This window comes from Xiphophorus maculatus, chromosome 23 (assembly GCF_002775205.1).
Source record: "Xiphophorus maculatus strain JP 163 A chromosome 23, X_maculatus-5.0-male, whole genome shotgun sequence".
In the NCBI taxonomy this organism is placed as follows: Eukaryota; Metazoa; Chordata; class Actinopteri; order Cyprinodontiformes; family Poeciliidae; genus Xiphophorus; species Xiphophorus maculatus.
The window spans coordinates 13853598-13868278 of NC_036465.1; the positions used below are offsets into that span (position 1 = coordinate 13853598).

The 14681-nt window shown below is 36.0% G+C and overlaps 1 protein-coding gene across 2 annotated transcripts in view; it reads left to right on the plus strand.

Annotated features, from left to right (window-relative positions):
- macrod1 (MACRO domain containing 1) overlaps positions 1–14681 on the plus strand; it is a 179371-nt gene that overhangs the window by 146060 nt on the left and 18630 nt on the right. For both annotated transcript variants that reach the window (XM_023328499.1, XM_005806546.3), the window contains exon 6: positions 12821–12942. In XM_023328499.1, the coding sequence (XP_023184267.1) occupies positions 12821–12942 (122 nt within the window). The remainder of the gene's footprint in view (positions 1–12820; positions 12943–14681) is intronic.

Consider the following 14681-nt stretch of genomic DNA (forward strand, 5'->3'; position numbering starts at 1 on the left):
TGGACAACAAAGGCGGGGGTTCTTGTCAGGTTTGTCTCCTGTTTCTTAGGAATCTCAGGTTTTAAAAGGTTGTTTTTGGTGATAGAGGGTTTTTTAAAACTGCTAACAGGTTAAGGAAGTATAATGACTTGCAAAAGTATTCAAATCGACTTTTATTGACATTGTATATTAGAAACCAACACAAAGTAATACGTAGTTGTCGAGTGGAATAGAAACAATACATGCTTCTCAAAATGTTTAACAAATAAACACAGTGCTTTGCATGTAGGTCTGAATTTGTATTTATTTTTGTCTCTAACATATAGCTCTTGAAAAAATTAAGAGACCAATTATAATGATCATTTTCTCTGATTTTACTTTTCATAAGTTTGAGTAAAGTCAACATTTTTCTTTTATTCTGTGAACTACTGACAACATGTCTCCGAAGTTCCAAGCAAAAATGTAGTATTTATTTTCTGAAAATGAGGAATGGTCAAAATAACGAAAAAGATGCCGTGCTTTCAGACCTCAAGTAATGCAAAGAAAACAAGTTCATATTCATTTAGAAACAACAATCCTAATAATTTACCTCAGAAATAAATATTTGGTGGAATAACCATGAGGTTTTCAATGGGGTTCAGTGCAGTGGTCTCTTAGTTTCTCCAGAGCTGCATGTTGCCACAATTTTTGAAAAATTTTACAATTATGCTGTACTTTGTGTTGGTCTATTCCATAAAAGCTCATATTTCAGTCTACTGGTTCCCAGTTCGGAGCCATTTCATTTATCTCTGGATTTTGTAATATTTTTGTCAAACACGAATTTGATTTCTGGGAAGCAGTCAGACAAAAAAAAGGAAAAAGGAATAAAGTAAAGTACAGGAGAGTGAAACGGAACCAAGAGGAAGAAGGTGATTTATTTTTAAATGTTAACTCTGAAGAGCTCCAGAGTGTGATTGAAAAGTTAAAATTTTACAGCTTTTACACCAGATATTAAAGGCCCATATAAGAAAATAACTAATTATTTTTGTTTCTATTGCCAGAATCACTTTACAGCTGGTGGACAATCCAACAAAAACACTTTTTTAGTGCATGGAGAAAACAACCAGTCGAAGTGTTAGCCTCATGTTTAAAACTGCTGCTAGTTTTACATTTATTCTGCCTAATTCAATAAAAGAAAACAACAACTGAGCTTTAACATCAAGACTTTGTCTCTTCTCATCACATTTTGTTATAATATTGCCCGTCTTATCATTATATATGGATCAGTGCACTGTGTGGCTCTGTGCTATTTACAGCCGGAGCTGCAGGTTCTTTGTTCATAAACGCTGTCAGGTCTTTTTATATTACCTGCTGGTGTTAATGAGTCCTGTTTGAAATGTTGCAATGTGAGTCCAGGAATCTGGAGCTCAAACACTGTTGTTTAAAATAACAATTATGAACTCAGCTGGTGATGTTAAGACGTCTGTTATCAGGGATAAATAAACACGTTTATTGGTGTAATTACATTTGCTTTCCCTTCGCTGTTTTAGTTTAAAACATGGAGGTACCCTTACCGCCAGATATGTTTTTAGTAATGTAATGCCACGCCTCTCTTCTTCTCTTTTGACACTTCTGGTGACCTTCAGAGGTCACCAGAGTGAATTATCTGTCCCCATTTGAATATCACAGATTTCTGAATATGGAAAAGCAAACCAGATCTGCTCTGTTGCTTGTTATGAATACTGTTTGTTTTTCATGTATTATGAGTTTATCTGATGTTACTACTGTCTTGTGTTCCTCCAGAAATTGTAACTGGGATTGTTGCGTAGATAGAAGTTTATTAGTGAGAAAAAGTTCACCAAAAAGTAAGATACAAAAAAAGTTGAGACTTGACAAGCCCAAACTCTGTAAACAAACAACCGAAACATTGTTTCTGTCGTTGCACCGTCAAAAGTTTTGTCTGGATATTAATAAAACATTTATGTAATGTTGTGGGAAAAAGAAAACAAGAGAATTGAAACCAAATCACAAGTGATCAGTCTGATGCAAATCAGTTCAGGCTGGAATATATTTCAGTCTCTGATGGAAAAGTTTCTCTGGCTGCAAACAAGTTGAATTTGTGTCAGATTTTTCTGCAGTTTCCCATGTTGCAGTCACTCTGACATTTGAAAAAATTAGGACATCCTATGAAACTCAGTAGGTTTGGACACATGCATATTTAATATCTTTTTTAGCAAGTCCTATATATATCCTATATATATACATATATATATATATATATATATATATATGTATATATATATATATATACATATATATATATATATACCTTCAGCTTGTGAAACCAAACTGAGGTTAAGTTTGAATTCAGAAAATTAAACACTAACTAATCAGTAATGACTTGCTCAACAGTGAAAGTGTGAGATTTTATTAGATTAAACTGACTGATGGGTAAAACCTGCATCTATCACATAAATCTGTTAAAATCTCCCAGTTTATATTTAAAGAGCTTTCAATGTTTATTTATTTTTTAGTAGACTTAGCTCTGCTCCAGCACCAGGTTCTAATGAGCCGGTTCTTCATCACTCACTCAACGTCCTCCATTGATTGTGGTTTTCTGGCAGGATTATTTTGTCAATACTCACAGCTAAAATAATAATTCCAACAACAAATATTCCTGGAAAGAGTATTGGAGAATAGGACAGAGGAAGCCTTTCTGGCTTCGCCTGTCAAAGTCAAACTTGGAAATAAGATGAGTGGGTCTGTTTCAAGCCGTCCCAAACACTGTGATGAATCTTCCAGCCTAATGGCCTCCAGGTCTCAGAGGGTTGGATTAAAGAGCTTCTTCTGGATCTCTCCTGCGCTCTGACGTCTCCGCCTGTCTGTGTGAGGGAGACAGTGCTGTAATAATGTGTGTATAAATTTTATTAACTGAAAGACTCATAATGTTTTTGCATTATGAAAGAATGAAATGTGGCCCTTGAGAATCTCAACTTTTTCTGGGAAATCAGTTTTTATTAACTTTTTATAAGTACAGTCACTTTTTTTTTACAAACTATTTCCTGTCCTGATGTTTTCTTATCATTACCTATCAGCCATATTCATCAAGAAATAAGATTAAATGCTTGAACTGTATCATTATCTGTGAAATAAATTGAATATGAGTTTTTTATTGAAATAAATTACCTGACCTTACTGGAGGTATGAACGATGGCTGACCTTATGATTCAATTCATCTTTATAAGTGTGCTACTGTGGTTCTCTTTAACCTTTATTTCTGATTATAAACACATTGACGGATAACTTAAAAAAATTATTAGGTGATTAAAAAAATCTTTTTAAATTATAAAAATAATGCCTCTCCATACCAGCATAATAGCAACTTGACAAGCAGTGTTGCAAGGCGGCAGCATAGCCAATTATTTTCCAGTCAATATGGAGCGTAAAGCGGACTAACTCTCGCAGTGTGTTGTGTTCCAGGTGAGCTGCTTCTCTCTGCCGCTCGCCAACCCGTTGTTGTCTCCACCACTCACTGGTTTGTTAGTTTCAGGTCCTAATTTAAGCTGGACCTTACTGCCTGTTGCCAAACAGCAGAATAAATGTGTATCTGGTGATTTTGGATCGAATAAAGATGAAAGAAAACTCTCAAATGGCACTTGTAGCAAGAAAAGCAGTTTGATTTCCAAAGTAGACTGCTGAAAGACAAGAAAAAGACAAAACAGGAATCCAGCTTGATACCACTACACTGTATAATCTGTGCATATAGCTCCCATATTTATATTTATACACAACATCTATATCTCTTTGCTATAAGCCCTTATAGTCCATACATACATAGTCTTGTACATCTGTAAATAAATATTTATATCTTGTAGAGCACTTCTGGATAGATGCAAACTACATCTTGTTGCTTCTACTTGTGACAGTGCAATGACAATAAAGTTGAATTCTAGTCTATTCTATTCTACACTTCATATTCTTGCTGAATATTTTTCACGAGCTTTAGTTTAATGTTTGAGCAACTTTAGGGATTAAATTGTCTAATTAGAGCTTCACTACAACAGACTTATTTCTACATCCTCAGGTTCGAAGGTTGTTGCTGGTTTGGTTTTTCTTTTTGCTTGATTGGTGGGTATTTTTATTTTAAATAAGTGTTGTCTCTTGCGTTGGATTCTTCTTATTAAAGAAATATTGCAATATTTTAGTTTTTGAAAAGCAAATTTCACAAACCTTGATGATTGTATTCATCTTCTTTTGTAGGTATTTGCATTAATAAATCTAATTTAGAATCACCTTTCAGAGCATTCAACAATATTGTACAGAAAACAATATTCTTGTAGGAGGCATTAAAACAATCAGAACAATAATTGCAAAGGAATAAATAGATGCCACAAAACATACTGTGAGATGCGAGCTGATGGTAATTGTGCCACAGAAAAATAAAAAAGTAAAACAGTAACCCATTGTGCTGTTAGATTTATAAAGGAAACAAGGTCTTTTTGGGAGGTTTGTCTGATCATGGAATTGTTTAAAGTGCATTTTTGTTTGTAAAGATTAAAGAGAACCACATGATTATAGAGCGTGCTTATATTTCAGTCAATCAAGTTTATTTATTTAACACATTTCAACAACAAGGCAGTTCAAAGTGCTTTACATCATAAAAACACAAAGTTATGAAACACATAGTCAACAATTGAAGCATAGCATTTTTGTCTAGTGGCATTATTACACATTAGCAATGTGTCATTTGTTATGTTTCAAAAGCAATTCTGGGTTTTGAGTCTTGATTTAAAGATTTAAAAGAAGTCAGTGTTTCAGCTGTTTTGCTGGTTTCAGGAAGCTTGTTCCAGATTTGTGGTGCATAGAAGCTGAATGCTGCTTCTCCATGTTACCAGAGCAGAACCAGAACCAGAAGACCAAACGTTAACAAACTCCCTTTCTGCTGTTTTGTATTTTGTAACATTAAAATAATGTCATCTTGCTCAAATTGCTGTTATGAAGGTCAGGGAACACAAATAGCTAAAATCAGCAAATACCTGAAACCCACTGTAAGACGCCAATAACTGAAATATACATTAATATGCATTATTGCACACAATGACAAGTGTTTTGGCGCTACTGCTGAAGCTAGTTCCTACCGTTTTTCTCATGTCTGCTCTTATGGGTACAGCCAGTCAGTGCCAAGGAAATAAATAGCGCTTCTGGATCGGCTGCTTTGCAAACCGCAGCCGTTGGCGTAGCCACGTAGCATCGCACAAAAGTATTTGAGCTTCCCAAGATGCATTTTCTTTCAAATATTTTAGAACTGATCTGCGAAAAAGTCAAAAAAAATCTGCAAGTCATAGTGGATCCACTACGGTCCAGTATTTGCACTACGTGGTGGAGGTCCACTGTACATTGCAGCTGTAAAGACTACAACTCTACATTATGATTTAATTAATTGCTAACTTATTTGTAACTTTAATATTTAAGTTCAATCAGGGAAAGGTTTGCGTAATTCCACTGGCTTTTACAGTCTGTAGCATCACTTACTGATCTAGAAACTCCATTTCACGTCTAGTCAGATGTTGTCCATGTAGTTTTTTAAGAATTGCTCATCAGGAAAATGCCTGTATCTCTGTTAAATTAAATTTACTCATTTACAATTTACTTATTTAATTTTCTCTCTATCTGATCACTTCTGCACCTGCTGTGTTTGTAGCAGAAGAGTGGACAAATATGGCCTGACAGCTGTATTTGCTTGAATCATGTATTTAGTACAATCTGGTTTGAGAGTTTATTGCAGAAATAAAGCAAAAGTGGAGTAGATTGCTTTGCTTTGTAATTTCCCTCAGTGTACTTTAACCACTCCTTGCTGACATTTGTGTTTCTTTGGTAGATAAAAATTTGGTGGCTAATTTCAACATAACACTGCAGCAATGTCATTGAGTTACTACTTTTGTCATATTTTTAAACCCTAGTATAATAATAACAATGTTTTATCTAGTTATGCATACATATTGCAGTGATGTTGCATGTTGTGGTTTATGTTCGGTTATTTCTGCATCACAGTTTCTCTGCTGAGTTTAGAAAACTTATCAAATTTTTATCACCAAAACCAACTCTGCCATCTAAACAGTTTATTTTAGTATCAGTACTTCTAATCATCTGCAAAGAAGAAAAAGAAAGTGACTGACCTCGATTATTATTTGGCCAAAATGCAGCAGGAGTGGCGAGAAACCCACTGGCTTGGTCATGCATAAATGTCTTCTTTATAAAACTAATATTACAAGAAGCAAGTAACATATAAATGTTATAGGAAGTGATGAATGTTGTGATAAATATATAGATATAAATATATATAAGAGAATCTGTCACCTATCAGTCAAAACAAATGAGGCTGATTCAGTGATTATCACTTTAAAACTATTTTGAGTTTAAATCAGGGACACAATATTTATTTTAAGATCGACTCGCATTAAATCCCTGAAACTTTTATCTAGCCTTGTATTTACACATTCATTTTCTATATGTATTGATTTTGCTGTCTGAATAAAAACCACAACACTGTTGTTTAAGCTGAAAGAAGCTGAAAGTGAAGCCTCAGAGATGTTGTCTCTTTATCCGCACCCAGCGCCATAGCAACACAGCGTCTCTACCTGGATACTAAGCGCCGCTGGCCAGAGACTGAGTGATGGAAAAGTGCTTCGCCCCTGCAGCACCTGGCTTTTATCCGTCAGCCTAATTTCAGTCTCTCACACATTTCTCACAGATGTAGTTTGTTAAAAAGGACAGGTGGTAGGAGATGTAGCTCCCACTAGTTTGGAGAAAGGCCGAATCCCGTTTTCTGGCTTGTTTCTTTTGAAAATAAAATAAAAAAATGCACAATGATGTTTAATGTGAAACCTTAAATATTTTAGTTTTTTGCTTTTCTGAAAAATGAGCAATTGTATCAATCATATAAAGTAGAAAAAATAATGGTGACTGTGACTTTCTAACATTTTTTTTTTGTATACGATCTCGGTTTTTACCAGACAGAGTATCATTAGCTGAAGCTACTTGAAATTTGAAAGCATATCATACTCGTTGCCTGTCCACCACACTTTTCCATCCTCCACCTGCCAGCACAGAAAACATAATGGTGGTAAATGAGGGTTCATTTCCTTACACTCAATTACCCCAAATTACGTCCATTATTGTATTTTTAAAGTAATTATTTATCCCACAAAAACAGGTTTTAATGACATCAATTTTTAAACTTTTTTTATGATACTTCATCCATTAAGCATCAAACCCTTTTTCTAAATAATTAAGCAAATAATTATTTGAAAGGACTTGCAGATTACAGATGGAGCATCAAACTTTCATCTCAAGATGGTTTGGTGATCGATAGTTATGAAAAATGGACACTGTGAAAGAAACAACGATTTTAACTTTGTCCTAACACTGTAAATTTGACTCCCTTCATCCCAATGCACACCTGCTATATTTGTGACAGTCTTACAAATTGTCTTACAAAATGAGTTGATTTCTTCACATTTGGAACCCATGTAGGACATTTTAGACATAATTCAGGTTGATAAAGCTTTAATATTTCCTCTGAGTGCATGTTTGAAACAAAACTCGCATAATTTTGATCAAATGTTAATCCCACTTTTCAGAGGCGAACTATTAATACTGGCTAACCTTCTGAATCAATTATAGTGAACTGCAGAGCCATGGAGCACTGCGGTTCTGATCTTTTGAGTAAAGTATTTCGTTCTGGCAGAAGACAGGTCAACATAACAACATCAGTTTTCTGATTTGTATTATTTATGATGCATTTTATGTGCATCTCCAGCCCTCTTTTTGCCATTCCTTTCATATCTTAACCGGCTTTTTTTCTTTTCACACATAGCGAAACAGATCCAACAATATTTTGTTGGATCTGACAAATTGTTGTCAGATCCAACAAGAAACATGCCTGTACATTATGAAGTATTTACTACTCTGATGATGTTAAGCTTTTGCCCTCAGACTTTTCTTCCTTCACAGATGTGTGTCCATAGAGGGACAAAACTGGCATGAGTCACTTGGAGTGGGCTTGAAAATAACACCATTTACAGACATTATAGAGCAGAGCTATGGCTGATGTAATTTTAGAGAGTGTACATAAACTGTTACAAGTCCTGATTCGCCCTGACAGCCTTCTGGTCTTAAAGGTGGCACAAACAGCCAACTGATGACAATAAAACATTTCTGAAAGTGCACTCTCTTGAGCATCATCAAATAAACTTAACACGTGAGAATCTTTTTCCACACCGCCATCTGGGAAGTTTTACACATACAGAAAAACATTTGGGAAAGGGTAAGGGCTTCAACAACTCAGCAGGTGATTGAATTAAGCATCTGCTTAGTTGCGTCCCAGATAAACTTCAGTATCAGTCAGAAAAATAATTTCCCTGCTGGGATGAATAAAGTAATTCTATTCTATTCCAAATATCAGCGAATATATGTTTGATTGTTGTGACAAAAAACACAACCTTAAAACAATCAACCAGAAGGTAAAATAGCCCTGACAGTTTATTAGAAAATGGAAAATGGGTTTTATATCATATAAGTCATATCTTCCTTAATTCTTGTTGTGGATAATTGTCAATTATACCAAACTTATTAGACTCCAATATATCCAAATATTGAGGTTTAAATAATTTTTGTGCGGCTAACTTGTTTTGTTGTTTGACCAAGCTATAGATGGCAATAAGAAAAAAATCAACTGAGCGACTACAATCAATCAGTTTTTTAATTTGTTTGAACACTTTACTCACCCCAAGTGTTGATTTTGGCATTACCAGAGAGGTGGGTGGGTTCTTTTAAAACAAACAAAAAATGAAAATCATCTGTTTTTCTGTGGCTTATAGTTTGTTTTTATATAATTTGACATGTGTTGCACATTCAGTGAGCAGTTTACACCCACGTTTTGAGAAAGCGCTCCTTCTTTGCTGCTGATAAACGGATCAGGTCGCATGGCTTGACTGCCATGCAGCATTTTTACCTCTAAAATTTGAGAGAATTTGTTGGATTTTGGTTGTCTTGTTTTTTTTTTCTTTTTTGGAGGAAAAAGTGCCAATCAAACCGAACCCACCACATTTTAACCTGTGAGTGCTTCAGTGCCACTGGGAAATTTAAACAACCTTTAACTTTGCAAACTGGCAGCATTTCTATAGATGTCTGTATTGTTTAAACCACTTCTGAGTTGAAAAAAGGGAATTAGGAATGATGATGATATCGTCTACAACCTAAGTGGTGAATGATTGTAACATTCAGAAAACTTAAAATCTGAAAACATTCAAGTTATTCTGTATATTTACACCACTGCTGCTCACTTCTTTCTCCCCAACTCCAACATCAGATTGTAATTATGTAAGGCATAAAGTGAATGGAAGCAGCAGAAAATCTCTTTTCTACATATTTCAGTACATGAAGTGGGTTACAATGCCTTACAATCCGCAGGTTGTTGGTTCGATTCTAACATCCTCCTGTCACGTGTCGATGTGTCCCCTGGGCACTTAACCCCAAGTGTATAAGTGTGTATCGGTGGATAAAGGTGTGTGTGGGCGTGTGTGTTTGAGTGTTAATGTAATGTGGTTTGAGTGGTCAGTGTGACAAGAAAAGCACTATATAAGTTCAGTCCATTTACCATAACTGCACTCCAGTAGTGCAGCTGTCAAAACGATGCTTTAACACCACCATCTATCTCTGTAGTCCATCTGTAATTTTTTTTTTTTAGTCCCACAACCTGATGTTTGGCTTCAAAAAACACTTCAAGCTAATGCTATACTTACTGGTTGCAGGGGAAGTTTTAATGCTTGTATACAATCAATTGTACTATGAACAAAAACTATTCAGTTCTGCAACATCAACCAAAGCTGTTTCAACAAAGGTGGCTAATAATGTACTTAAAAATTTACCTCCAAACTTCATCAGTTTATGCATCGGTCAGCCTCATCGGTCAAGAAGAGCAAAAGTAGCAATTTAGATAAGTAGGGCCAAAACCATGCTGATTTGGAATTGCAGAAACGGCAATAATTATCTATGTATTTATTATTATAAGTTTGTAGTACGTTTTCATGCATTTGTTTTTGTTTCTTACACTTTAATATCACACTTTTATTTTTGTTGTGGATAGTCTGATCTAATTCAAATTATTGTGTGAAAAACATGCAGGAGGAAAGTTTGTAGAGAGTAGTCGCTGATTTATTTAAAAATACAGAACACATAAAAAGTAAAACCCTCAGTAAAATGGTTTTCTAAGAAGCACAATGATCTCCTGATTGATCTCCTGATTGATTAGGTTCCTAATTGAGATGATTGATTTAACCATGTCATGAATGCTGCATCCTTTGACCTCAGCCTGACGTTGTTCCTTTCCTTGAAGCCAAATTTCTGCATTATGCTAGTTTGATAATCATATGTCAAGCTGTCTTTAAACAGAAAAACACAGCTTTCACAAAAATCATCCACTTTTCCTGCATAGAGGATCTATTGGGATCGTTTAGTGTTGCCAATAAGTGCCTCTATGTCCATTTCCATATTTCTTATGGAAAAATCTTTTCCCCTATTAAACTGTCCAATTTCTGTTCATAAAATTAAGCGGTTGCCCTCTGCTATTCTAAATGTTACACAATCAGTCCATATATGCCAGTGCAGACGTGGTTTTATAGATTTGTGCCTCTGGAGGCTCTTATTGTATCAGAAAAGTCAATTTAAAACTACTAGCTTGAATATTAGTATATTAGGTTTTCTGGACTTTAAAAATGCTGAACAGATGAAGTTTCTTTGGTTAAAGGCAGAATATTACCTGCAGTTAAACAAATGGAGGTAAGCAGTGTCTCATTTTTCAACCAAACAAATCAATCTTCTCGACTTGTCAGATTAAGTGAACAGGAACATTTTTTATTGGACATCAGTAATCAATTAGCTGATTGACTCCTCTGGATGAAGGATCAAGATTGTTTAAAGAGAGTGCCCAGTAATTTAGGTAGGACATAGGGTTACATCTTCTCCACTGTTTGACATGACGAACAATTTTCCTCATAGAAAGCGTCTTAATTTATGATTTCACTGAACAGAGATGAGTGGGGCGATCAATCCCAGGTCAATTCTAATATAATCAAACTGAGACAAAGAAAATTGCATCCTGGTTAAACCTCCGCATATGAACTTCAACTTTTTATTAGTTTATCACAAAGTCAAATAATATTGACATCATACAAGCCTTTCTCTCTTCCTGTCAATATCCACTGTTTAGGAGGAGATTCCCTCAAGCCTCCAGGTAAATCAGAAAAATCATCTTTTCTGTAGTTTCCTTTATCTCCTACTGGACAAGGTAATAAGTTTCAGCCTGACTGATTGTGTTGCTGCTTATTTCTCCTGGGCTGTGAAGATCAGAATCTTTAATCTCCAAGTAGGAGGATGATTTATTTATTTTAGGCAAAGAAAACACTCACGTGAGCAGCAAAATATTTTTCCGGAGGCTTGAAGTGTCAGACATGATCTGTGGTCAAATGCAACAATTATTTTGCCCTAAAGCGTGGAAAGAAAAATCTTTTTGTGAGCTGAAAAATACTCTTACTTGTCCACATTTCTTTCTTTCTTTCTGTTTGTAGTTTCTTCTTCTAAGAGAGTGGGTCCGGCTTGGCTTTATGACTGCAGCGGGTTTCACACTGAGAGCAGCATGCTGAGTCTCATCACAATGTGTGGCGCTGGCTGCGTTCATGTGTTAAACCACATCTACACGGCTGTCCTGCTCAGCGTGTCGTTATGAGAGTCTCCGCTGTGCTCCCACCCACCACTAACCTCCCCAGTTCACCTCCATTTAGTTACTCTGTACTTAATCTGATCCTCAAATTAGGAAAAAAATCATCTTAGAGACCTGAGAGGAAACTTGCTAAAGAGATTACCTCAATGCAGTTAGTGGAGCAACGCCTACATGACATCGCAACCTGCTGAAGACAGAAAGACAGAGAAAATATGTTGCTTATTTTACCACATCTAAAGCTTTTTTATGATGCATTTTCATTTTGGAGAGTGTACACCTCCAAACAGTTTCACCTTAGTTACTCAAACACTTGTAGTTTTTTCTAACGATGAACAAAATGGAATGTTTATTGTTTTTATAACTCTTTATTTTGTGTTTTATGATTTAAGGCGCTCTGAACTGCCTTGCTTCTGAAATATGCAATACGAATAAACTTAATGGATTGATTTCAGTGTCAATATTGATGGGGATTAGCCTAGTTTTTTCAGCCCTCTCTGTAAGTTTTAACAACAACAAGGCAATGAAAGCAATTAGAATCCATCCAACTTTTGAAATATATTATCAAAATTCATGATGTCACCTTAGATTTAGTATTGTAGTAAATAAGACAAGCAGGCCTTTCCAGTTGTGATATTGAAATATAAAGTCAAGCTTTATTTGCCGTCCATTTCTAGTCGCAATCAGACTTGGACACAACTTAATCAGTGAGTTGATAGTCCAATACTTTTACCAAATTTATCTTTGTCTGATAGGATTTGTTTTACTGTCTGTCATGTACACACTTCTGTTACATTTTGATGAGATCTGCCCCTCTCTGCACATCAGGTTGACTGCAGATCAACTAAGATTAATTGTAAAATTGACTTTTCAAGTGAGGAAATAATGCTGAGTTTTTATACTTTTTAAATCTCTGAATGGCCTGCATGTCAGAGTTAAATTTCATGGAAACAACAGAATGTGTTTCTTCTTAGGAACCGGAGAGAAGATGAGTTTCCACAGAAAACATTTCATTTTGGATTTTGGGTGAATTTATCAAACAATGAAGACTTTCTTTTCTATTTTTCTCTGTTTCTGTCTCTGCAGATGTGATCCACACCGTGGGGCCGATTGCTCAGGGAGGCGTTGGTGAGAGCGAGAGGAGCGCTCTGAGGTCATGCTACTGGAACAGCCTGCAGACTGCCACCGAAAACGCTGCTCGATCTGTGGTGAGAACATCTGGATGAGATGAATCTGACAGGGAGCACCCAGGGAGGGAGAGAGGAACGATGACAGACAAGGTTAAAATACAGAAAGCCCAGAAATCTGTAACAGACCAACAGAGGACAATAGAACTAAATTGCAGGGTTTTTCTTTGTGGTGAGAATCTGTAGCTGCAGGAAAACCAGAGGTAAAGAGAAAAAGATTGATCATATGTAGCCTTTCCAAAGAAAACTCTGTTCATGCTGAGGCAGAGAGAGAAAAGTGAAAAGGGAGTAGGAGTGTTGTATTGTTAGGTTATATAGAACACGCCAGATTGAAGGTTTCACAGAGAACAAAGTCAGAGAAAAACAAGAAACATGAAATAAAAGCAGAGGTGTGCAGGTTAGGAATAAAACCCAACACGTCATTTATCAGCGGCTGCCGCGTCGTTTCATTTCTGACAAATCCACAGACAGATGCAACAGTCATCCCTGCACATCCACAAAATGGCAAGTCATATGTTTCTGTTTGGCCTCGAGGGAATCGTGAGTCACATCTGCCATCGCTGTGTGTTAAAGCTCAGCAGTCAGGTTAAATGATCTGAGCAGGACGGGGGGGCAGTGTGCTGGCATCTGCCGGCGCTGCCGCATCTGACAGCAGGTTGAGAAGCTGCCAGACGTGAAGTTTTCTGGCGGCCTGACTCACATCACGGGCTATGGGTTCGCATGGTTCTGCTAAACATGGATCTTATTGACTTCCTGCACATGAATTATCCAAATGAACATCTTGGTTCTGTTAAACGCGTTTAGGTTCACCTGTCATCTTGGTCATTTTAACTCAAGTAGGATTACACTTATTTCTCCTTAAAATGCTGAGAGTTTAACACTTTAATCCAATGTTGCTTTTTATTGCCGTGTATGATAGGAGTGGCCTTACGCACTTATTTATTAATTATAGACATAATTTAGATGTTTTTTTATTAGAATATTTAAAAATGATTAAAACAGTATCTGTGTTCATGGGTTTAAGGCCTTTCTTGAGTGGATGATCTGTGAGATAAATTGTTTTATTTTGCCTTCTTTGACTGTTCAGTGCGAGTTTCAAGCTGCATTCTTGGCACACATTTATTTTTCTCAGCTTTCAGCTTCCTCCATTTGAGCTGAGGTCATCTTAATTACAATGTGTCTGTGGGGTCACATAATTGTTGTATTCTCAGGCTCCTGCAGCTTCAGGCAGTCTGCCATGCTACGTCCAAAGATGTCTGTGTGTAATTATTTTCTAATATACTCTGCCTTCAGAAACTGTTTCCGCTTTCACATTTGCAGCTCTCTAGAGTTCCTATCAGCAGTCAGTATCCAACCTGCAGCCAGCAATCAATCAGTCAAAGCACTTTGATATAAAACGAGAACAAAACAATGAATGAAAAACGGCAGAGAAAATAAACAACACAACAAAATAACCTAAATATTGGTTTGACGGACTCAGGAAAAATGTCTTGCTGTTAACAAGGACACACTAGAAGTGAACTTATTTTGCCTAAATTTCTAAGTTTAGATTATAAAATCCCAACAAGTGTTAACATTAAGTATGCGTAGTAAGTAAATACAAATGAAAAAGTACAACCAGACAGAGTAGAAGTAAAATTAAAACCTAAATCAAAGCCATAAAACTGGAATAAAAGCTCATTCATTATGACAATAGAGCAAAACGACAACCTGGACCAAACCTCTAGCTTATATTTAAGACCCCAAAAAGACTTTTCAAA